Source organism: Panthera onca, chromosome F2, assembly GCF_046562875.1.
Source record: "Panthera onca isolate mPanOnc1 chromosome F2, mPanOnc1 haplotype 2, whole genome shotgun sequence".
Lineage (NCBI taxonomy): Eukaryota > Metazoa > Chordata > Mammalia > Carnivora > Felidae > Panthera > Panthera onca.
This window is the reverse complement of record NC_138356.1, coordinates 83,305,686-83,328,152: the sequence shown is the minus strand read 5'-3', so window position 1 is coordinate 83,328,152 and position 22,467 is coordinate 83,305,686. Positions and strand designations below refer to the sequence as shown.

General features: G+C 47.0%; 1 protein-coding gene across 3 annotated transcripts in view; it reads left to right on the top strand.

The window, feature by feature from the left end:
• The window catches only part of ARHGAP39 (Rho GTPase activating protein 39), a 109,591-nt gene that overhangs the window by 61,311 nt on the left and 25,813 nt on the right, over positions 1 to 22,467 (top strand). For 2 of the 3 annotated variants that reach the window (XM_060611609.3, XM_060611605.3), the window contains exons 3-4: positions 4,964 to 5,398; positions 22,060 to 22,143. In XM_060611609.3, coding sequence (XP_060467592.2) covers positions 4,964 to 5,398; positions 22,060 to 22,143 — 519 coding nt within the window. The remainder of the gene's footprint in view (positions 1 to 4,963; positions 5,399 to 22,059; positions 22,144 to 22,467) is intronic. The other variant, XM_060611610.3, reaches the window with a different exon arrangement.

Below are 22,467 nucleotides of genomic sequence, written 5' to 3'. Positions count from 1 at the left end.
GGCGAACAGGTGTGATGTGGCTGTGTCTTGGATGCTGCCTCGTTTTATTTGTTGGCGAGTGATGGCGACACCAGTGTTGAATCATAATTGCTCATTAAACTTATCTCTGTGTTTTGTACATTTGTCTGTATATGTTATATGTCCCGATTTTGTTTTTAAAAAGAACGTGCTCCGCAAAACAATTAACGTGATTCATCACATCAATAAAAGGACAAGAACCGTATGATCCTCTCAGTAGATGCAGGGAAAGCATTTGACAAAATACAGCATCCTTTCTTGATAAAAATCTCAAGAGAGTAGGGCTAGAAGGAGCATACCTCAAGATCATAAAAGCCATATGTGAACGACCCAACGTTAATATCATCCTCAATGGGGGAAAAACTGAGAGCTTTCCCCCTAAGGTCAGGAACAAGACAGGGATGTCCACTCTCCCCACTGTTACTCAACATAGTATTGGAAGTCTTAGCCTCTGCAGTCAGACAACACAAAGAAATAAAAGACATCCAAATCGCCCAGGAGGAGGTCAAACTTTCACTCTTCACAGATGACATGACACTCTATATGGAAAACCCAAAAGATTCCACCAAAAAACTTCTAGAATTGAGCCATGAATCCAGCAAAGTTGCAGGGTATAAAATCAACGCACAGAAATCGGTTGCACTCCTGCACACCAATAATGAAGCGACTGAAAGAGAAATCAAGGAGTCAATCCCATTTACAGTTGCACCAAAAACCATAAAGTATCTAGGAATAAATCTAAGCAAAGAGGTGAAAAATCTATATGCTGAAAACTATAGAAAGCTTATGAGACATTGAAGAAGACACAATAAAATGGAGAAAGATTCCATGCTCCTGGGTAGGAAGAACAAATACTGTTAAAATGTCAATACTACCCAAAGCAATCTACATAGTCAATGCGATCCCTATCAAAATAGCACCAGCATTCTTCACAGAGCTAGAACAAACAATCCTAAGATTTGTATGGCACCAGAAAAGACCCCGAATAGCCAAAGCAGTCTTCAGAAAGAAAACCAAAGCAGGAGGCATCACAATCCCAGACTTCAAGCTATACTACAAAGCTGTCATCATTAATACAGTATGGTACTGGCACAAGAACAGACACTCAGATCAATGAAACAGAATAGAGAACCCAGAAATGGACCCACACACGTATGGCCAACTAATCTTTGGCAAAGCAGGAAAGAATATCCGATGGAATAAAGACAGTCTCTTCAGCAAGTGGTGCTGGGAAAACTGGACAGCACATGCAGAAGAATGAATCTGGACCACTTTCTTACACCAGACACAAAAATAACATCAAAATGGATGAAAGGCCTAAATGTAAGGAAGCCACCAAAATCCTCGAAGAGAAAACAGGCAAAAACCTCTTTGATCTTGCTCGCAGCAACTTCTTACTCAACACGTCTCTGGAGGCAAGGGAAACCAAAGCAAAAATGAACTACTGGGACCTCATCAAGATAAAAACCTTCTGCACAGCGAAGGAAACAATCAGCAAAACTAAAAGGCAACCGACAGAATGGGAGAAGATATTTGCAAATGACATATCAGATAAAGGGTTAGTATCCAAAATCTATAAAGAACTTATCGAACTCAACACCCAAAAAACAAATAATCCAGTGAAGAAATGGGCAAAAGACGTGAATAGACACATCTCCAAAGAAGACATCCAGATGGCCAACCGACACATGAAAAAATGCTTATCATCACTCATCATCAGGGAAATACAAATCAAAACCACAGCGAGATACCACTTTATACCTGTCAGAGTGGCTAACATTAACAACTCAGTCAACAACAGATGTTGGTGAGGATGCAGAGAAAGAGGATCTCTTTTGCATTGTTGGTGGCAATGCAAGCTGGTGCAGCCGCTCTGGAAAACAGTCTGGAGGTTCCTCAAAAAACTAAAAATAGAACTACCCTATGACCCAGCAATTGCACTACTAGGCATTTATCCAAGGGATACAGGTGTGCTGTTTCGAAGGGACACATGCACCCCATGTTTATAGCAGCACTATCGACAAGAGGCAAAGTATGGAAAGAGCCCACATGTCCATCGATGGATGAATGGATAAAGATGTGGTTCATATATACGATGGAGTATTACTCGGCAAACAAAAAGAATGAAATCTTGCCATTGGCAACTACGTGGATGGAACTGGAGGTTATTACGCTAAGTGAAATTAGTCAGAGAAAGACAAAAACCATAAGACTTCACTCATATGAGGACTTTAAGAGACAAAACAGAGGAACATAAGGGAAGGAAAACAAAAATAATGTAAAAACAGGGAAGGGGACAAAGCATAAGAGACTCATAAATATGGAGAACAAACTGAGGGTTACTGGAGGGGTTGTGGGAGGGGGGATGGGCTAAATGGGTAAGGGGCATTAAGGAATCTATTCCTGAAATCATGCTGCACTATATGCTAACTAATTTGGATGTAAATTTTTAAAAATAAAAAATAAAAGACAATAAAAAGAACATGCGATTTACAATAGTGTGTACGTATGAAGCCTAGGAATAAATCTGATGAAAGATGTGCGCATCCTTTAAGGGAGACCTGGATGAGTGGGTACACGGTTTGGGTGGAAGGCACGTCTAACCCTCCTGCGGTGGACCCAGCAGAGGTGCCGACAGGCTGATTCGAGGGTTTGTGGGCAAGAGCAAGGGCCAGGAATAGGCAAGACACACCTGAAGAGGAAGCGGGGACCTCAGAAGTGCAGACTGTCCACGGCTGTCGTGGTGAGGACACCAGGGTGCTGGTCAGATTCACACCGACCCACAGAGCCAGCAGCACACTCAGACGCGGGTCCGTCGTGGAGGGAAGGGTGCCGCGTGCAGTAGGAAGATCACCAGAACCCGGCCCTGCAGACACCTTGCACCTGAACACCCAGGCTGCAAAAGCAAATGTCTGTTGTTTGTGTGCTGCCCGTTCCGCCGTGTTCTGTTACAGCACCCTCCGTGGCCACGATGGTTTCAAAACAAAAAGTTAAAACTTTGAAAGTGAAACGGGGTGATCAGTCGTAGAGGCCCCACTGGCCTCCCTTGGCGGTGAGGTGCAGCCTGTGGGCCCCGTGAGAAGGGGGTGGCCCCATGCTGTGGGTTCAGACTCACCCAGCCATCTACTGGCGTCCCCTTTCCCTGGAGCAGCAGTCTGGGCTCGATCCCCCTGGCACCTCCTGGCACCCACAGGACGGATGGGTCCTCCTCCATCGTCCAGATGGCTGCTCTTTATCCTTCTCTCGAGACAGAACGGCGCACACCATGGCCTCACCACCTTCCCTGTCTGCTCCTGGCTTCCCTCTGCTGTTCAGGTGAGGTGAAGTCAGGTCAGGAGGGCTGTCCACTTGCTCCCCGCCCCCCTTTCTCTCATGAGCCCTGCTGCTTACACCTCGCCCGCACCATCTGGCCCTTCTGTGGAGACCCACGAGCCGGTCCCGCATCTGGCCCCGCCGTGCTCCCTTCTCTCTCTGCCCGCCCTCCTCCCTGCCCCCCTCCAGCTCTCCGCCTCCTGCCTCTGAGGCAGTGACATCCTCGTGTGCCCCACAGCGGTGCCCCATCCCTTCCTCGCAGACTGCCTCCACACTGTGCTGTGCCGGGCACCCACACCCAGGTGCTGGCTGAGATGGGGACCCAGGACCCGCCTGGCCCTCCCCACTGGCTTCCGGAAGCATCTGCTGACCCTGAAAGAGGCCACAGAGCCTCAGTGCTGCTGGGAGTACACAGTAAGTTATGTGGCTCACGCTCCTCCCAGTATGGGGAGTCCAGTCCTGAGAGAGCGAGCCCCCCTGTGCTCCCAGCTGGAGGCCTCCCAACTACCCCAGCAGTAATGAGGGTTGTGCCCATCACAGGGTTCTGGAGCAGTGGAAAGACTCACAGACACAGAACCTCCACACGGCAGAGAGGTCTGTGGCATTTAAAGGGTTGTTAATTGGTGTGAAAACTGGAAGCAGAATAAAAATGTGCCAGATGTCAGCCAGACACAGCCTGATATCACACATACAGGCATTAAAATTGCCTTATTCATGGGGCACCAGGGTGGCTCAGTCGGTTGAGTGTCCAACTCTTGATTTCAACTCAGGTCATGATCTCGGGGTCATGGGATTGAGCCCTGTGTCAGATTCTCTGCTGAACGTGGAGCCTGCTTGGGATTCTCTCTCTCCCTCTGCTCCTCTCCCCTGCTTGAGTTCTCTCTCTCTCTCTCTCTCTCTCTCTCTCTCCAAAATAAAAAATAACAATAAAATGTCCTTGTTCTGAATAGCTTCAGTTTGCATACCTTGTTTTCCAAGTCCTCTTTTGCATTAAAAAAACTTAGCAGGATGAAAGCTGTATCCTTGGGGTGGGTGGGGGCACCCTGGGGGCCCCTGGAGGAAATGGCTCCAGAGCACCAAGGCACATCCCAGCTGGGCCCACTATAGAGACAAGGGTGTCCACTCCTGCTGCAGGCGGATGGACAGACTGAGAGCAGCCAGGCTGTGTCCAGGTTCCTCCGAGGCCAGCTTGGCACAAGACTCCCCAGAGGGCTCCTGGGGGCTGGACAGTAGTGAGCATGTGGAAAATCTGGAGTGGGACGTCAGTTTGGCTTGGGTTTCTTGTATAAGTGATAGGATTTCTTGTATTTGGGAGCCAGTTGTGTGAGAAGGGGTCTGATACTGGGTGCGAGGGTCTACAGACCACGCCCACCCCCCCCCACCCCCCCGCCATTGGGTGGACCACGCAGCAGCTGGACTGTGCAGTAGCTAGGGACACAGGGGGCACCGCTTGAGGTGCAGTGGGCCTGGGGTTGGAGGCAGCCCTCTTCTCCACTCCAACCTCCCTGTCCTGGGCCAGGCTGCAGGAGCCCCTTGAGCCCTGAGGCCGGGACCCCCCTCTAGCCAGGCTGCAGGAACCCCTTGTCCACGGAAGCCAGTGTACCCCGCTGACACCCCTTTTGCTCTTTCTCAGGCTGGAGTGGGTGGAGATCATCGAGCCGCGCACCCGAGAGCGCATGTATGCCAACCTGGTCACGGGCGAGTGCGTGTGGGACCCTCCTGCCGGCGTCCGCATCAAGCGCACCAGCGAGAACCAGTGGTGGGAGCTGTTTGACCCCAACACTTCCCGCTTCTACTACTACAACGCCAGCACTCAGCGCACCGTGTGGCACCGGCCGCAGGACTGTGACATCATCCCCCTGGCCAAGCTGCAGACCCTGAAGCAGAACACGGAGTCACCCCGTGCCTCGGCGGAGAACAGCCCCGGGCGGGGCAGCAGCGTCAGCCACGAGGGCAGCACCAGCTCCTCCCTGGAGCCCGAGCTGGACGCCGGCGAGAAGGTGCAGGAGCCTTTGGGGAGGGCCAGCCGGCAGGCCGCTTTCGGGGCTCTGAAGGAAGAGAGCAGCAGGTGAGGCGGGTGGGTGGCCAGACCCTCAAGTGCCAGGTGGGGCCCGAACCTCATGCAAACAGCTGCCTGCACCAGCTGCCACCCTTGCCCCCAGAATGCTCTCGTCTCCGTTTGGCAAGAGCCTCTGCTGGGGATGCGGAGGGCCAAGGTCTGTCCCCTGCTGGGCGGCCTCTGGAGGGATGGGGGCTGCCACGCTTGTCTTTTCCAGACAGGGTTGTCAGGAGGCATTGGGCCGGGGGTCTTCTGGCTAATGACTGTGAGATCATTGGGTTCTGTCCACTGTGGGAAGCATGAATATGGCATCAGCACCCCCCAGATGTGCCCTGTATCCCAGGTGCCCCACACCCCAGGGCCCACACCCAGCAGGCGCTGCTCCAAGCCTGGACCTCAGGGAGCCAAGTCCAGAAGGCATGGTTGGTCAGGAAGATGATGGGACGGTGTGTGCCCTGGTGACAATGAGGTGACAAACCAGGGAGGATGTAGGGATGCGATATTGGCCTTGGAGGCCAGGCAGGGACAGGGAGGTAGCAATGGGGCAGGCAGGGCCAAAGGCCGGGCAGGCTGCTTCCACTCAAGGACAGTGGAAACCACAAAGTGACTAAACGTGGTTTATGCCTCAAGGTCCATGTTGCTCCTGTGGAAAGGATGTCCAAGGGGCCAAGGGTGGAAACAGGGCTGGTTGGCAGCCATTGGCAGGAACTGGACATTCCATTCCTTTGTGGCATGGTCAGGTGGGTGTGCCAGCAGATTTGGGGTGCTCTTTGGGGCCGGACAGCTAGCTGTGGTGCTCCTACATGGCTGGGGAAGATGGGGCACGTACAGGGGTCAGACCAGTGTGGATGCTGGTGCTGGGGAGCAGAAATTTCCTTCTTTCCTCCCAGGATTCTTCCAGATGGGTTAGGAATTAAATTGACAGAACATAGATTAACGGGAGAAAAAATAAAGTTTTATTTGGTGCACACAGAGGTCCAGTAATGAAATTGAGACCCCAGGAAATAACCAAGGCAGTAGTTTTTATATATTTTAGGCAAAGAGACAATAAATTTGTGAGGAATTGATAGGCTAAAACAGACTTTTGCAGGGTGTGTGAGTGGCTCTGTTGGTTAAGTGTCAGTTAAGCATCTGACTCTTGATCTTGGCTCGGGTCATGATCTTACGGTTGGTGAGTTCAAGCCCCACGTCAGTTCTATGCTGACAGCTCAGAGCCTGGAGCTTCGGATTCTGTGTCTCCCTCTCTCTCTCTGCCCCTCCCCTACTCACACTCTGTCTCTCTCCCACTCTCAAAATAAATAAGTAAACAGAAAAAGAGAAAGAGAAAAAGAAAAAGAGATCTTTGGGAGCTTTGCCAGTGAGGAATTCTAAGCACAACGTGAGCTGGGGTAGTGGATTAGTGAAAACACCAACAGGGTTTATTTCTCCGGCTTTCTCAGGTATGAAGCCCATATCTCTGGTGATAAGGGTGTCTTTTTACTTCTTAGTACAGGGAGGGCATTTTTCATGTGGGAGGTTTACTTCCTGCTCTCAGGAGACAGAGGTGTGTCTGATGACCTTGCACCGGGGTTTCTCAAGTACCTTCGGTGCAAAAATAATAATCAGTTTGCCATCGTGGTACATTTTGAGGTGGCCTGCCCTGGGCCCTTGCACTGGACACACCAGAGGTCAGAGGCCAAAGAGGCAGTGGCCAGGTGGCATGAGGAGGTTCAGAGGGGCTTTTGGGGGTTGTCCCCAGAAAATGGCGCTTCCGCTGGTGAGGTTGAGGAACCCCAGGCATGAGCACTGTGGAGAAAGCAGACGGGTGCGTGGGCTCCACCTCTGGCTCCCTGAGGCCCACGCTGTGCAGCAGCCCAAAGGCCTGCCTGAGCTCTCTCCGACCCAGCAGCTCCAGCAGCCTCTGGGCTCATCAGATAAAGTCTCACTTTTATTGGATTGTGGTGCTTTTGAACTCTTTATCCTATTGGTTGCTGACTCATCTCTGTAATTAGGTGGACAGATTGGATTCTTTTTAGGATTCTGTTCACAAATGTCTGTCACCCACACTCTGGGCACCGACTGGAGAAGCGGGCCACCCTTCTCTGCCCTGCACCCTGCTACCTGCTGGGGGCCGGAGTATCCTTTCCAAAAGTTCCTTGGATGTTCTGTGGGGTTGTGGGGTTACTGGGTCAGTGTGGGGCCAGGATTTCTACAAGAAGCCCTCTTTGATTTGGAGTACAACTGCGTTGAGTTTATGGGTCAGTTTAGGGGAAATGGGTGTCTCCATTGTCTTGTCTTCTCCCACGTTAAGATGGTATGTGTTACACTTCTCTCCACAAAGGGCTTGCATGTTTTTTAAGGTTTATTTCCAAGTGCTTTATCTATTTTATATTTCTTTTTTCTTTGTTTTTTGAGATGTTTATTTATTTTTGAGAGAGAGTGAGAGTGGGGTAGGGGCAGAGAGGGGCGGGGGCAGAGGATCCAAAGTGGGCTGTGTGCCGACAGCATCAAGCCTGATGTGGGGCTCAAACTCGTGAACCACAAGATTGCGATCCGAGCCGAGTCGGATGCTCAACCGCCGAGCCACCCAGGTGCCCCTACATTTCTTTTTAAAGTCCTGCTTGGGGTGCCTGCATGGCTCAGTCCGTTAAGGATCTGACTCTTGATTTTGGCTCAGGTCGTGATCTCATGGTTCGTGACATCGAGCCCCGCGTCAGGCTCTGTGCTGACAGCACGGAGCCTGCTTGGGATTCTCTCTCCCTCTGCCCCTCCTGGACACTTGCACGTACACTTGTTCTCTCTCTCTCTCTCTCTCTCTCTCTCTCTCTCTCTCTCTCAAAATAAATAAACTTAAAAAGTAAAAATAAAAAAGTCCTGTCTTCTCCTCATTCCTGGTGCATACATACAGATTGTTATATATCAGTCTTATTTCTGGGCTCTTGCTGATCTAACACCAGGCCTGGCCTTGTCCCAGCGCTCAGGCTGCATACCTATACCTGTGATGCTGTGACACTGTCAGGCATAGAAAGTCCACCTTCTACTGTCAGGTTCTTTACTGTGAGTGGATGTACCATTTTACCAAGTATTCTTTTTGAGTCTATTGATATCAGTGTTATAGGTTGAACTGTGTCTTCCCCCAAGAGATATGTTGAAGTCCTAACCCCCAGGACCCCAGGATGGGCCCTTATTTGGAAATAGGTCTCTTCAGATGTAGTTAGTAGAGTTGTGATGACGTCACATTGGAGGAGGGTGGGCCTGAGGTAGGACCCGTGTCCTAGTGAGAACAGAGACACGAGGAGAACACCCTTGGCAATGGAGCCAGAGACAGACGGATGCGTCTGCAAGCCAGGGGACGCCCAGGGTCGCCAGCACCACCAGGAGCCAGAGAAAGGCCGGGAGTGGTCAGAAGGAACCAGCCCTGCCCACAGCCAGAGCTTGGACTTTCAGCCTCCAGAACCGGGAGAGAATGACTTTCTGTTGTTTTAAGCTGCCAGTTTGCTGCGCTTTGTTACAGCGGGCCCGGGACCCAGCCGCAGTCAGCATTTAATTCTATGTTTCTTGCATTCCTAGAACACCCGGTCTATGTCATTTTCAAAATAGATTCAGATTGCTAATATTTTTTTGAGGCTCTTTCCTGTGTTGATAGGTAAAACTGGCCTGTCCTTTCCTTCTTGTGCGTTTGGGAGCGTGTCCTCTCAAACGCCCTGCTTCCAGGTTGTCTGGCTGCACACTTACACACCACCTGGGCCTGTGGCTGGGTGAATACGTTTTTAACTACTGATTCAGTGTCTTTAATATGCACAGGAATATGCAGGTTTTTGGACATCTCAAATCCAAGTTTATAAAGTGGTTTTTTTTTTATATTTGAGAGAGAGAGGGCGCAAGTGAGCAAGGAAGTGGGGGGGTGGAGAGAGAGAGAGAGAGAGAGAGAGAGGGAGAGAGAGAGAGAGAGAGAGAATGAGAACATCATGCAGGCTCCACACTGTAAGTGTAGAGCCCAGTGTGGGGTTTAAACCCATGAACCTTGAGATCATGACCTGAGCCAAAATCAAGAGTCAGACACTTAACTGACAGAGCCACTCAGGTGTCCCCAATGGTCGATCTTTTCTGACTTAAAATTTTTTTTAAGTAATCTCTACACCCAACATGAGACTCAATTTCATGACCCCAAGATTAAGAATTGCACGCTTCACTGACTGAGCCAGCCAGGCGCCCAAAATATTTTCTGATTTTAATTAAGATTTCTTCCTTGACTTGTTCATAACTTACAAATGTCTTAATTTTCAAAACTATAGGGTTTTTTTTCCATTCTTGTTCTTTATTGCCAACTTAATTTCATTTTGGTCAGAAAGCATGGTTTTTGTTTTTATTTTTGTTTTTGAGACTTGCTGTGGCTTAAATCCTGAATTTTTGTAAATGATTTTACAAAATTTCAAAATAATTTCAAAAATATTTTCTTTTCCGTGTTAGGTCTAGGATTCGTTAGATCAAGTCTGTTGTTTGTGTTGTTGTTGTTGTTTAAGTTTATTTATTTATTTATTTTGAGTGATAGGGGCAGAGAGGGAAGGAGAGAGAGAGAGAGAGAGAGAGAGAGAGAATCCCAAGCAGGCTCTGCAGTGTCAGCTCAGAGCCAGATGCGGGGCTTGAACCCACCAACCATGAGATCATGACCTGAGCCGAAATCAAGAGTCGGCCACTTACCCAGATGTGGCTCAAACACATCAAATCTGTTGCATCAGTCAAGTTTCTTGCTGATTTTTTGTCTGCCTGATGTATCACTTCTGAAGAGGTAGATTCGCCTGTGTCTCCTTTTAATCTGTCACTGCTTCCTCTGTGTTGAAGCTGTGGATTGCACATGAATTTAGGACTGTTACGTTTTCCTGAGGAATTATTCCTTTGGTCATTATGTCATCACGTTTTTGCCTTGAATTTGGCTTGCTTTGATCCTGGCATAGCATTGCTGTTTCTCATTGGTTGGTATTGGCCTCTTAACATCAGTCCCCAAACTACTACCCTTTCCTTATGCTCTGAGTGTGTTTCTTCTAAATAGCGTATAGCTGTTGGGTTTACTTGACACCTGCCTTTGGTCTGACAGGATGATTGCCGTTCTGTTTACTTAGATCACTGACACAGCAAAAGGATTTAGTTTATCATCTTTGTGTCCTTTCAGGTATGTGTTCTTCACTGCTGCCCTCTCCTCCTCCGGTTGTCCCCATGCTGCTCCCACTCTGTGCACCTGGCATGCGTCTTGCGGGTCCCATGTGCTCCTGTGACGTGTGGGCCGTAGGCTGGGTGCCTTCTTCACGGGTACTGCTTTTCCCACCACTGATGGCGCTGCACCCGCCCCTGCCCCTCCACTGCCGGGGTCTGGGTGGGGGCCCCGGGGTCTGTGCAGCAAGGCCACCAGCAGCCCCGGCACCGGGCTTCAGTTGGTGGGGTGGGGAGCGTCTCACCAGCACTTTGATTTCTGTTTCTTCTTTGCCTCTGATTCTTATTCTTTCTTCTTGAGTTCATTCGCCTCTCGAGTTTTCTCTTGTGTTTGTTGCTTATTTGTTTTTGCTCATTTTCCCACTGGCGTTGCTGGCTTACTTTCTCTGTTAGTTTGCAGGAGTTCCTGTGTTCCTGATATCAATTCCTCATTGCTTTTAGATACCATGAGTGTCCTGTCCTCTGTCACCTGACTGCTAACTGGTCCCTGTGTCCTTTCGATGCAACCAAGTTTATTAGTCTTTTGGCCTAGTGGTTTATGCTTTTAACGTTTTATTTAAAAAGTTCTTCCTTGGCCTACATCCAGAGATACTCCCTTCCATGTCTTGCATTTTCCTTACAGTTTATCTTCACATTGAGACCTGCATCTGCCTGGAACTACTTTCCTGGGGGGAGCTACTTTCCTTCTCATCTCCAAAATGCCCAACTTTGCCCCAGACCACAGTCACGCCTGTGTGTCTGCTCACATCAGCGCCCCGAGCCCTGGGTGGTGAGGAACCCCCTTCTCTTCTTGATCTTTAAGACTGTCTTAGCTGGGGGCACCTGGCCAGCTCAGTCGGTTAAGCATCTGACTCTTGATTTCGGCTCAGGTCATGAACCCAGGGTTGTGGGTTGGAGCCCCATGTCTGACTCCGCGTGGAGCCCACTTGATCTCTGTCCCTCTCCTGTTTGCACTCACACACGTGCTCTCGCTCACTCGCTCTTTCTCAAAAAAAAAAAAAAAGACTGTCTCAGTCTCAGCTGGTTATGTGCCTTACTTTCGTCATATAAATGCTACAGAAGATCCAGGGGGTGTTCTCATTGGACCCATTGACTTGCGTTCTGAGGAGTGCTGACCCCTGGCAGGTAGCCGGTCTCCCGTGCCTGCAGGGCCACTCAAGAGGTCTGCGGTCTCTGGTTCCCAGCCACTTACATTTGCTGCTGCTGAGTGAGTAGTTCCTAAGTTTGTGTCCCCTCATGTTTGGCTGTTACTATTACAGAGAACTAGTAGACTGCCTTTCTCTTTGGTTTTGCCTTTTACTAGGTTAAGTAGATTTGGTTTTATTTTCCCTTCTGTCATGTATCTTATTATTTCATGGAATTTTTCTTCTGTGGTTGTACTTAAAATGTTTGTGGGCATGTGGGACTTACCAGGACTCTGCAGCCAGTGTCTGCCTTGGCCACAAGGTTCCCAGCCCCAGGAGGCCTTTCTTTTTCAGTTAGCCCCTGTGCAGATTTGCCCACTTTTCTGTTTCTTTGCCCATGGTTCCTTCTTACCTCATTCTTCTTTAGATAATTCTTTCCTTTCTCCTCTGTAAGAACATGTTAATGGTAAATTTGCTGTCTTGATCTTATAGAAAATATACCACATTTTCCCTCATTTTTGAGAATTAGCTGAATCCACGCACGTCAGCCGGGACATTGGCCCCATCTCCTCTCCCCAGGGCTGGCCTCCTGCCTGAAACTATTCTGGCTCATTACCAGCCACCACTTCTGTTCATGGCAGGTAAGAGCAGTTCTGTGGTGAGGGTCCAGACGGTTTACACAGCAGAATGTCATCCACTAAAAATCTCCTTGTTTTCAACCAGAAGCAGCTGTCACACAACTCCCAGAGGTATTTTCCCTCTGGGTGCCACGTTTGAACAGAAGAGTCACGCTTTTATGTGGTGGCTGTGCCACAGGACAGAAGGTCACATGCACAACTTCAGTGCACACACTTACGGATGCACACACATCTGGTCTCACACAACACCCCACATATAGCTGTTAAGGTGCCTTGGTTTAGGGTGCAAATCAGATTGGGTGCAGTTGGACTGGACTGCTGTGTTTGGTACGTTTTGGGAAGGGCTGCGAGGGCCTCCGGGCTGCTGGGGTTCCAGGGTGCAGCAGACCCCTAGACTGTGGTCCCTGCAGCGTGGGGGACATGGGGGGGCTTCGGCTGCTTCTGGGTCTGGGGGTGTACAGTCTGCAGGTCCCGACCCTGCTCCCCCAGAAAGAGGGCCCTGCCAGCCCCCCTCCTGCCCCCAGCTCTTCTCCCAAGGGTCACCATGCTCAGCAGCTAGGCTGCCCCGGACCTGGCTGTACTCAGGTGAATCTTGTTTTAGTCTCCAAGAGTGTAAATTTATTTAGCTTCTGTTACATATTCTAATCATTATATTGTGTCTAAGGAATAACATCTAAAATGTCTGCATTCTAAAATTTATTGGGCTTTTTTGTTATATAAGTGATAATGTAATTTGGAAATATTCTGTGGACACTTGAAAACCAGTGTTCCCAGAGGACCTCAGTGGCTCAGTTGGTTAAGTGTCTGACTTTGGCTCAGGTCATGATCTCACAGTTTGTGGGTTCAAGCCCCATGTCGGGCTCTGTGCTGACAGCGTAGAGCCTGTTTAAGATTCTCTCTCTCCCTCTCTGCCCGTCCCCTGCTTGTGTTCTCTCTCTCTCAAATAAATAAAAACTTTAAAAGAAAAAAAAATAGTTTTCCTAGTTTACGAGTATGAAATCCCATGTTCATTTATGCATTTTCACTGCATCAATGACTTATTTTTTCCTTTTGATGTCACGGGCTGGGCCTCGAGGCCCTATGGGTGCCTTGTTCTGCCTGTGCAATTGTAGCTCTGTGTGCTGCTGCCCTGTGTTAGCCAGTGTGTCAGATTTAATTGTGTTACATCTTCGGCATTGAATATGTCCTCTGTCGTCAAAAAAGGACTTTCCTGGGGACGCCCTGGTGACTCAGTCAGTTGAGCGCCTGACTCTTGATTTTGGCCCAGGTCATGATCCCAGGTTCATGGGTTCGAGAATGCCCTGTGCCAGGCTCTGAGCTGAATGTAGAGCCTGCTTGAGATTCTCTCTCTCTCTCCCTCTGCCCTTCTCCCCTGCTCCCCTGCTCACTCTCTCTCTCTCTCAAATAAAAAAAGACTTTCCTTCTCATGGAATCCCCTTCAGGTGATGCTCTGGCATTGCTCTAAATCCTGTTTACTTGTTTGTGTTTGTAGTTTTGCCCTTTTTTTGTTTTGTTTTGTTTTGTTTTGTTTCAGTTTCCCAATTAGCTTTGGTTAGGACTCTCTAGAGCATCATAGTGTGGATTTTATTATTTGGTCCAGTTTAAGATGCTGTCCTTTTAAGGCAGGAGGCCCAGGGCCCAGCCTCTGTCACCCCATGTGTGCTTCTGACAGCTGTCTTCAGCGACCCGTGTTGGTTTTCGTTCTCTCTGTTGGTGTGGAGTGTTTGTTTGCATGTGTGTGTCACTTTTGCCATAGTTTGAATGGCATCCATCCTTTTTTATTCGAGGATATCATTACAGATTTTTATTCTTGTTGAAAGCAAAAGAATTCTGTGCTTTTTAAAAATGTTTGTTTATTTTGAGAGAGAGAGCATGCACATGCATGAGTGGGGGCGGGGCAGAGAGTGGGAGTAAGAGAGAATCCCAGCGCAGAGCCCAGTTCAGGACTCGAACCCACGAACCCTGGGAGCATGACCTGAGCTGAAATCAAGAGTCTGACACTCAACTGACTGAGCCACCCACGCGCCCCAAGAATTTTGTGCTGCTTAATCTTTTTTTCCCCACTAATTTACTGAAATTCTGAAATTAACCTCTGTCCCATCCATCTCTTTCAATGAAATTCTTACAAATGTGCCCTTAATAACAACAGATCAAGCCATATGAATCAATGACATTTGACCTCCGTGATGGGGCATTGGGTCAGGCGCTCGGTCTTGCCTGCCCATAGCCCGCCTGGATGCTACATCTCCCCTGCCGCCTGCAGAGTTCTGGAGCCAGGTTCTCCCGGTGGAGCCTTGAGGTTGGCCTCGCTGTCCTCTGAGTCCATCAGTTTTGTCTGTTTTTTTGCTTTTAACCTTGGTTGTTGCCGAGAGGGAAAATGACTCAGCCATCCACCCAATGGACCTTTGATGTAAGTTTTATGTAGACTTAGATTTCCACTTTGATTTTTGAAAAGATGCTCCTCTTCCCAGAGGGACAGAAACAACCCCTCAACAGCTTTGCTTCCTGAGGTGGAGGTTTTGGGGTGAGGCAGGTGTGGATTTTTCTTTTTCAAATTGGTGGTATTTTACTGATCTTTCCCCTCCCCGCCGCCCCCCCATCATGAAGATACAAATTTTCACAAAAACCGTTGAAGTAGTCCAGGAAAGCATAATGAAAAGACAAGATCCCGCTCAATGTTACGATTCTGACCTCGTTTCTTCTCAGAGGGGGAGGTGACAGGCATCAACAGCCATGTGTAAAGCATGCATTTTGATACATGTTGGTGTGTGTGTGTGTGTACTTGTGAGACTGCACAGTCGTGATAGTGCACATGCCTGTGGGCCACGAGAGTCTCCTTTCCCTCGTCACCCCAGCCCTTCTTGGTGCTGCCACTCACTCCCGGGGAGCCACCGATCTGCCTGGTGTTATTATGGAGCAGTTTGCATTCTTCAGGTGTTTATGTAAATGGAATCAAACAGCATGGACTCTTTTTTGCCATCTTTCACTCGGTGTAACTGTCTTGAAAGTCATTACATATGTCAACAGCTCATTGCCTTTTCAGTGCTGAATAGTACTCCGTTGTGTGGGCCCTCCTCCTTGAGATGGCATTTCGGTTGCTTCCAGGTTTGGTTGGTACAAATAAAGCTGCTGTGAGCATTAACGTAAATACCTGTGCACACACACGCTTTGATTTCTCACAGGCAAATAAGTGCCCAGGCACGTTGTGTGACCCTGCAGTGCGGTGCACAGACATTTACCACTGTTGTGTCCTCTTGACGAACGGATCCCATTATCATCAAGCAGTGCTCCCTGATGCCTCGTAGTGCTCTTTGTCCCAAAATCTGTTTGTGTTAATACAGGCACTCCAGGTTTCTTTTGAAGTGTCACCATGGTATCTCTGTTTCCAGCCTTTACTTTTAACCTGTTTTTATGCTTTTATTGTAATTTTCTCTCAGGCAGCACATTGTTGCGTCCTGCTTTTTTATTTATTTTTGGGACAGAGAGACAGAGCATGAACGGGGGAGGGGCAGAGAGAGAGGGAGACACAGAATTGGAAGCAGGCTCCAGGCTCCGAGCCATCAGCCCAGAGCCTGACGCGGGACTCGAACTCACGGACCGCGAGATCGTGACCTGGCTGAAGTCGGACGCTTAACCGACTGCGCCACCCAGGCGCCCCGCGTCCTGCTTTTTTATACAGTCTGTCTTTGCTTTTTAATTGGGGATTTAGACCACTTACATTTAATGTGATTATTTGTTTTTTGTTTTTTAATTTTTTCTTAACGTTAATTTATCTGTGAGAGACAGAGAGAGAGTGTGAGCAGGGGAGGGGCAGAGAGAGAGGGAGAAACAGAATCGGAAGCAGCTCCAGGCTCCAGGCTCTAGGCTCTGAGCTGTCAGCATAGAGCCCAACATGGGGCTCAAACTCACGAACCATGAGATCATGACCTGAGCTGAAGTCGGACGCTTAACTGATTGAGCCACCCAGGTGCCCCTTAATGTGATTATTTGTATGGTTAGGTTTAGATATGTCATCTTGCTATTTTTTTTTTTTTTTTTTTTTTTTGGTCCTCTCTGTTCTTTGCTTTTTTGGTTTTTTTTCTTCTTTGGAGTTAATTGAACATCTTTTAAATTCAACTTTATGCTTTGCTTTTTACTCTGTTCTATGTTTTTAGTTGTTGTTTGGGGGTTTATAGTGCATATTAACTGATCAGACTGGGCCTTCAGGCAGTTTGTAATACATCACCGCACCTGTGGTGTGAGAGCCAACAACACACTCCAGGCTTCCTCCTGGTGCTGTCATAGGTAAACCACTTAATACGCTCGTTATTTTTGCTTTAAGCAGCCAGTTATGTTTCAAAGAGATGAAAATAAAAGGAAAACACTTCTTACATTAACATCTAGTTACCATCTCCAGTACTCTTCACTTCTGTTGTAGATTTTTACGTGGTTGACCTCCTCTGCCCGAAGACTTCACCAAACATTGCTTGTAATGTGAGTCTGCTGGTGATACCTTCTCTTACATTTGTGTGTCTTAGAAAGTATTTCCCTCTCTTCTGTGAAGCGTGACCCTGCTGGGTCTCAAATTCTTGGTGGACGGTGTTCCCATCTTGCCACACTGCCCTCCTCAGCCGCGTCACTTCTGGTGAAAGGTCTGTCCTCTTCCTCACTTTGTGTCTGGACAGATCGTGTCCTTTCTCTCTGCTTCTTTTAAAATGTTCTCTATTGCTGGTTGCAAGCAATTTATGATTTGCCTTAGTGTAGTTTTCTTCATGTTTCTTGCTCAGGGTTCATGGGGTTTCTTGGACCTATAGGTTTATAGTTTTCACCAAGTTTGGGAAATGTTTGGGTTTTTTTTTTTTCAAATACTTTTTTTGATCATCCCTGCAGAGCTCCAATCATATGTAGAGTACGCCTCAGCTCACTGATGCTCTCGAATTTTCTTTATTTTCTTTCTTTCCTTTTAATCTTTGTTTTCTCTCTGTTTCATTGGGTAGTTTATACTATTATGCTTTCAGATTTGCTAATCTTGGGACACCTGGGTGACTCAGTCAGTTGAGTGCCCCCCTCTTGATTTTGGCTCAGGTCATGATCCAAGGGTCATGGGATCGAGCACTATGTTGGGTGCTGCACTGAGCATGGAGCCTGCTTGAGATTCTCTCTCTCTTCTTGCTCCTTCCCTGCTTGTGTGCGTGCATGTGCGTGTGCACACACACTCTGTCTCTCTCTCAAATAAAAAACAACAAGAGCAAAAAGACAAATCTGCTAATCCTTTCTTCTGCAATGCCTGTTGTTAAGCCCTTCCACTGTGTTCTCCATTTCAGATATTGCAGGGTTCTCTGGAATGTAGATTGAGACTTGTTATCTATTCCTTCTCTCTACTTACCATATTGGTCCTTTTTTAGCCTTTGAACATATGGAATACAGTTTTAATAAGCTGTAACATTCTCGTTACTAATTGTCATCTGTGTCAATTCTGGGTCAGCTTTGATTGACGGATTTTCCCCTCACAGTTCATTTTGAGAGAGGGGCTGCTCCTGAAGAGGGAGGGCTCTTGATGTGCTCAAGGAACAGCAGGAAGGCTAGTGTGGCTGCTCAGAGGAATCATAGGGAGTTGCTCTGCCCTACCCTCCAAACCGGTTGTAGGTATTCATCTGTTGTGGCTTGTGATGAGATTTTACATACTTCATCTTTGAAAGTTTCTTTTTACACTGGTGGTTACTGCTAAATACTGATTATCAATCCGTGAGCATCACTTGGAAGGCATTTATCAAATTCTCTTAGGGGCACCTGGGTGGCTTAGTCAGTTAACCGTCTGACTTTGACTCAGGTCATGATCTCCTGGTTTGTGGGTTCGAGCCCCACGGCCAGCTCCGTGCTGACAGCTCAGGGTCTGGGGCCTGCTTTGGATTCTGTGTGTCCCTCTCTCTCTGCCCTTAACCCACTCGCATTCTGTCTCTGTCTCTCAAAAATAAATGTTTATTTATTAAATAATAATGTTATTAATTAAATAAGATAGTTAATTTTATAATTTAATGTTATTAATTAAATAAAAATAAATGTTTATTAAATAATGATGTTATTAAAAATAATGTTTATTATTAAAAAATTCTCTTAGATTCTCCTCTTGATATTTGCCTTTTAGTGTGCCCTTACATTGCAGATTAATAACTCCTACTGCAAGTTTTTGGAAGCTCTTCAGTTACACAGTAAAGTAGGTTTTGAAATAGGGAAATTTCGTCTGCACTGGCACTTACATCAGGTCTGGAAGTCCTGCTGGAATTATAGTTTGATACTGGAAAATGTGTGATCTGGCTCGAACCCCCTACGGTTCCCCCACTCACTGCTCCTTGCGCCTTAGCACAGCGGCTTCATTTCTGTCCTGGAGGGTGCCACACTCTTCCTCCTTGAGGCTCCTCTGCCTGGTCTCTTGTTTGCCCTGTTCACTGCCCAAACACGCCTCCCAGAGAGCTGCCTCTGACCTCCCTCCCTGGGCCTGCTCCATGTCTGGGTCCTGAAGATGCCTGAGGATCTGGTTCATTCCGTGTTGGCCCCACACTGAGTGCAAGTTCTGTGGCAGCAGAAGTGTGTCTGCCTCACCCATCTTGTGTCCCTGCCCCCAGCCCAGGCCCAGCATGGAATGCTTCGGCAGCAGTCTGGAGGAGAGGTGAGCCCTGGGTACCGGTGGCTGGAGTTAGAAACGGAAAGGAAAATGTCAGAGTCCCTGAAGGCCCAGGGAAGTGTGACACCATAGAATTCAAAAGGAGGAGGTCTGAATATCTCCAGGAGGTAATGGTGCCATCCTGGTGGTGGAAAAACTGTGTTGGCTTTGGCTTTGAAGAAAAAAGAACTGTGTGTCAACCTGGCCTGGGTACAAGTGACAAAGCCACAATGAGCACAGGAACATACGGGTTATAGCTGCAACTCGGGCCAACTACCAGGTGCTCCCAGCTCTGCGGGACCTCTGTCGGCTTTTGGTGGCCAGCCGGAAGGAGGAGGGATGTACCAACTGAGGTAGATACGTGTATAGACACCTTACAGATGTGTTTGCGCACATCACTCTTCATGTTTCTAGCTTTTTGTTCTGTAGCATGATTACATGTTAGGAAATACCACCAGCATTTGCCGTTCATTTATTCAACTTCAACTTCTATTCATTTATTCTCACATTTGTATGGGCACCTGGGTGGCTGAGTTGGTAAAGTGTCTGACTTCAGCTCAGGTCATGATCTCGCGGTTTGGGAGTTTGAGCCCCGCTTCAGGCTCTGTGCTGACACCTTGGAGCCTGAGGCCTGCTTTGGATTCTGTATCTCTCTCAAAAATAAATACACATTAAAAACATAAAATAAAATAACATTTTTATTAGAGAAGCAATGCACATTAGTTGTAGAAAGTACATATAATTACATAGAAGAAAAATTATGAAGCCCATTAAATGCTGTGTATCAGTTTTCTGGCATTTACCTTTGCAGTTTTGTTTTCTTAAGTTATTTATTTTTTTTTAAATCAGAAATCTTTTTTCTTTTTTTTAACGTTTATTTATTTTTGAGACAGAGAGAGACAGAGCATGAACGGGGGGAGGGTCACAGAGAGAGGGAGACACAGAATCTGAAACAGGCTCCAGGCTCTGAGCGGTCAGCACAGAGCCCGACGCGGGGCTCGAACCCACGGACCGTGAGATCATGACCTGAGCTGAAGTCGGATGCTTAACCGACCGAGCCACCCAGGCGCCCCTTAAGTTATTTATTTTGAGAGAGAGAGAGAGAGTGCATATGCACGAGTCAGCCAGGGACACAGAGAGAGGATCCCACACAGACTCAGTGATGTCAGTGCAGAACTTGACGGAGGGCTCAATCTCACAAACCATGAGATCGTGACCTGAGCTGAAATCCAGTCAGACACTTAACTGACTGAGTCACCCAGGCGGCCCCCTTTGCAGTTTAAAAAATAGTACAACAGCAAAAGGGAAGCAAAAATAATATAAAAACAGGGAGGGGGATGAAACATAAGAGACTCTTAAAATATGGAGAACAAACTGAGGGTTGCTGGAGGGGTTGTGGGAAAGGGGATGGGCTAAATGGGTAAGGGGCATTAAGGAATCTACCCCTGAAATCATTGTTGCGCTGTATGCTAACTAACTTGGATGTAAATTTAAAAAATTAAATTAAATTAAAAAAAAGAATTTGGAAAAAAGTACAACAGTATTTCCACAATTGCATTCTGTTTCTCAGTATGAACAATACTGAGCAAAAATGAGTTCCCATTGCTAGACACATGATTTGTTTCCAATGTACTTGCTAAGTATGAAGTTTTTAATTCCTGTTTACTAAATTCTTATGTACATTTAGGTCAATATTTGTGTTTTCTGCTGCATTCCAGAATCTGTGTAGTTCTCTACCAGTACAGTACTGTTTTAATTATTTGCCTCTATAATATTGTTTGTATCTAATGGTAAAAATTATTACTCCCATTATCATTTCTGAACTTTTTCTTAGTTATTCTTATGTGTTTATTTTTGGGGGTTAACTTTCTAAACATTCTAAATTTTAAAAACATTTCTTTCTATTGGAAATGTTATAGAATAGAATACATTAAATGTATTAACCAATTTAGAAGGTATATCTTCATAATTATTGAATTTTCCAATCCAAGGAAACTTGTATGTATTCACATTTCTTTAAGTACCTCAAATATTTATAATTTTATTCATACTGACCCAACATACTCCTTTTTAACTTAATTCCTGGATTTTTAGTTTCTTTCTGTGGTGGTTACTGCTGTGATGAGGATGAACTTCTTTCCTAACCAGTTTCTGCTGAAACACAGATACTCGTCTCTCACTTCATGTGAGTGATACAACATTACAATCTCCCTAATCCTTTTGGTAGTTTTTCCCATGATTCCTTTACTTTTTCTAAGTTCACAACTAATGACAATTTTCTCTTTTTCAAATATTTAAATCTCTTTTTTTTTTTCTTGTCTTTACCACACTGACTAGCATTTCCAAAAGTACGACATACTGGCGGTAAGAGGACAAGTTCTTATTCTGACTTTAATGAGTATGCTTTCAGCCTTTTACTACTAAATATTATGCAGGCCTTGAGTTTAATATGGATATTCTTGATAAGGTTAAGTAAATTTTCTTTTACTTCTGGGTTACAGAGATTTTAAATCATAACTAGACATTAATTTGCCCACATGCCTTTGAACATCTGCCAGTATAATCACCCACTGATTTCTTTCCCAGATAATGAGTGCCTGTTGTGCTCCATACCCCCACTCTTAAGAAGCTTATCATCCCAATGAGAGTATTTCTAACCCTGCTTCTTTCTCAGGTCATCTAGCCAAAGTCTCACTAACCCCATCACCATAGCCTTAGAGTAGAAGCCCCAGTTCCAAGTCATCTAAGCTCCTAACATCCAAGATAGAGCAGTTGAAGTCTTTGTCTGTCCTCCAGCTTCTGGAAGGGGCCACAGCGGGGTTGTCCCTGCTGGAGGGCAGGTGGGTCTCCAGCCCATTTTGTCCAGGCCATGTGCAGTGAGGCAGGCTTAGGGTAGAGGAAACATCCATTTGACATGGTGAAGGGGATGGCTTTGTGGGCTGGACACTGGGGTTATTCCTGAGAAACTAAAAGAATGACTCCTATATTCTTAAGAGTGAAAGGTTTATTGTTTTGAGTGTACCATATTTTAAAAGTATTACAGTCATGCTCGTGTCTTTTTTTCATCTTGTTGTGTTTCAGCTCTTCACCACCAGGAGTGTTCCTTGAGAAGGACTATGAAATTTACCGGGATTATAATGTGGATGGACAACTTCTTCACTACAGGTAGAACCCACTGTGTCACACTTGGCCCTGTCTCCTGACTCAAGGGTGGTGTTTCTGGCAGCTCTTAGATGAGCTGGAGAAGAATCTGGCTCAACAAGAAGCAATGAGCTAGGTGTATACAGCACGTGGGGCCCTGTACTAGCCAGAGGAACATGAGGAAAAGCTGTTGGGGCCACCAGCGCATGGGTAGAGGCCTTTTGGAGTGGCCTCCAGGCTCATGTGGCAGCTTTGGGAAAGCTGGAAGAAGCTTGTCACTGCCCAGTTTGGAGAGCTGTGGAGCCCATTGCTCTTAACAGAGGAGTGAGTCCCTGGGCGATCCTCAGC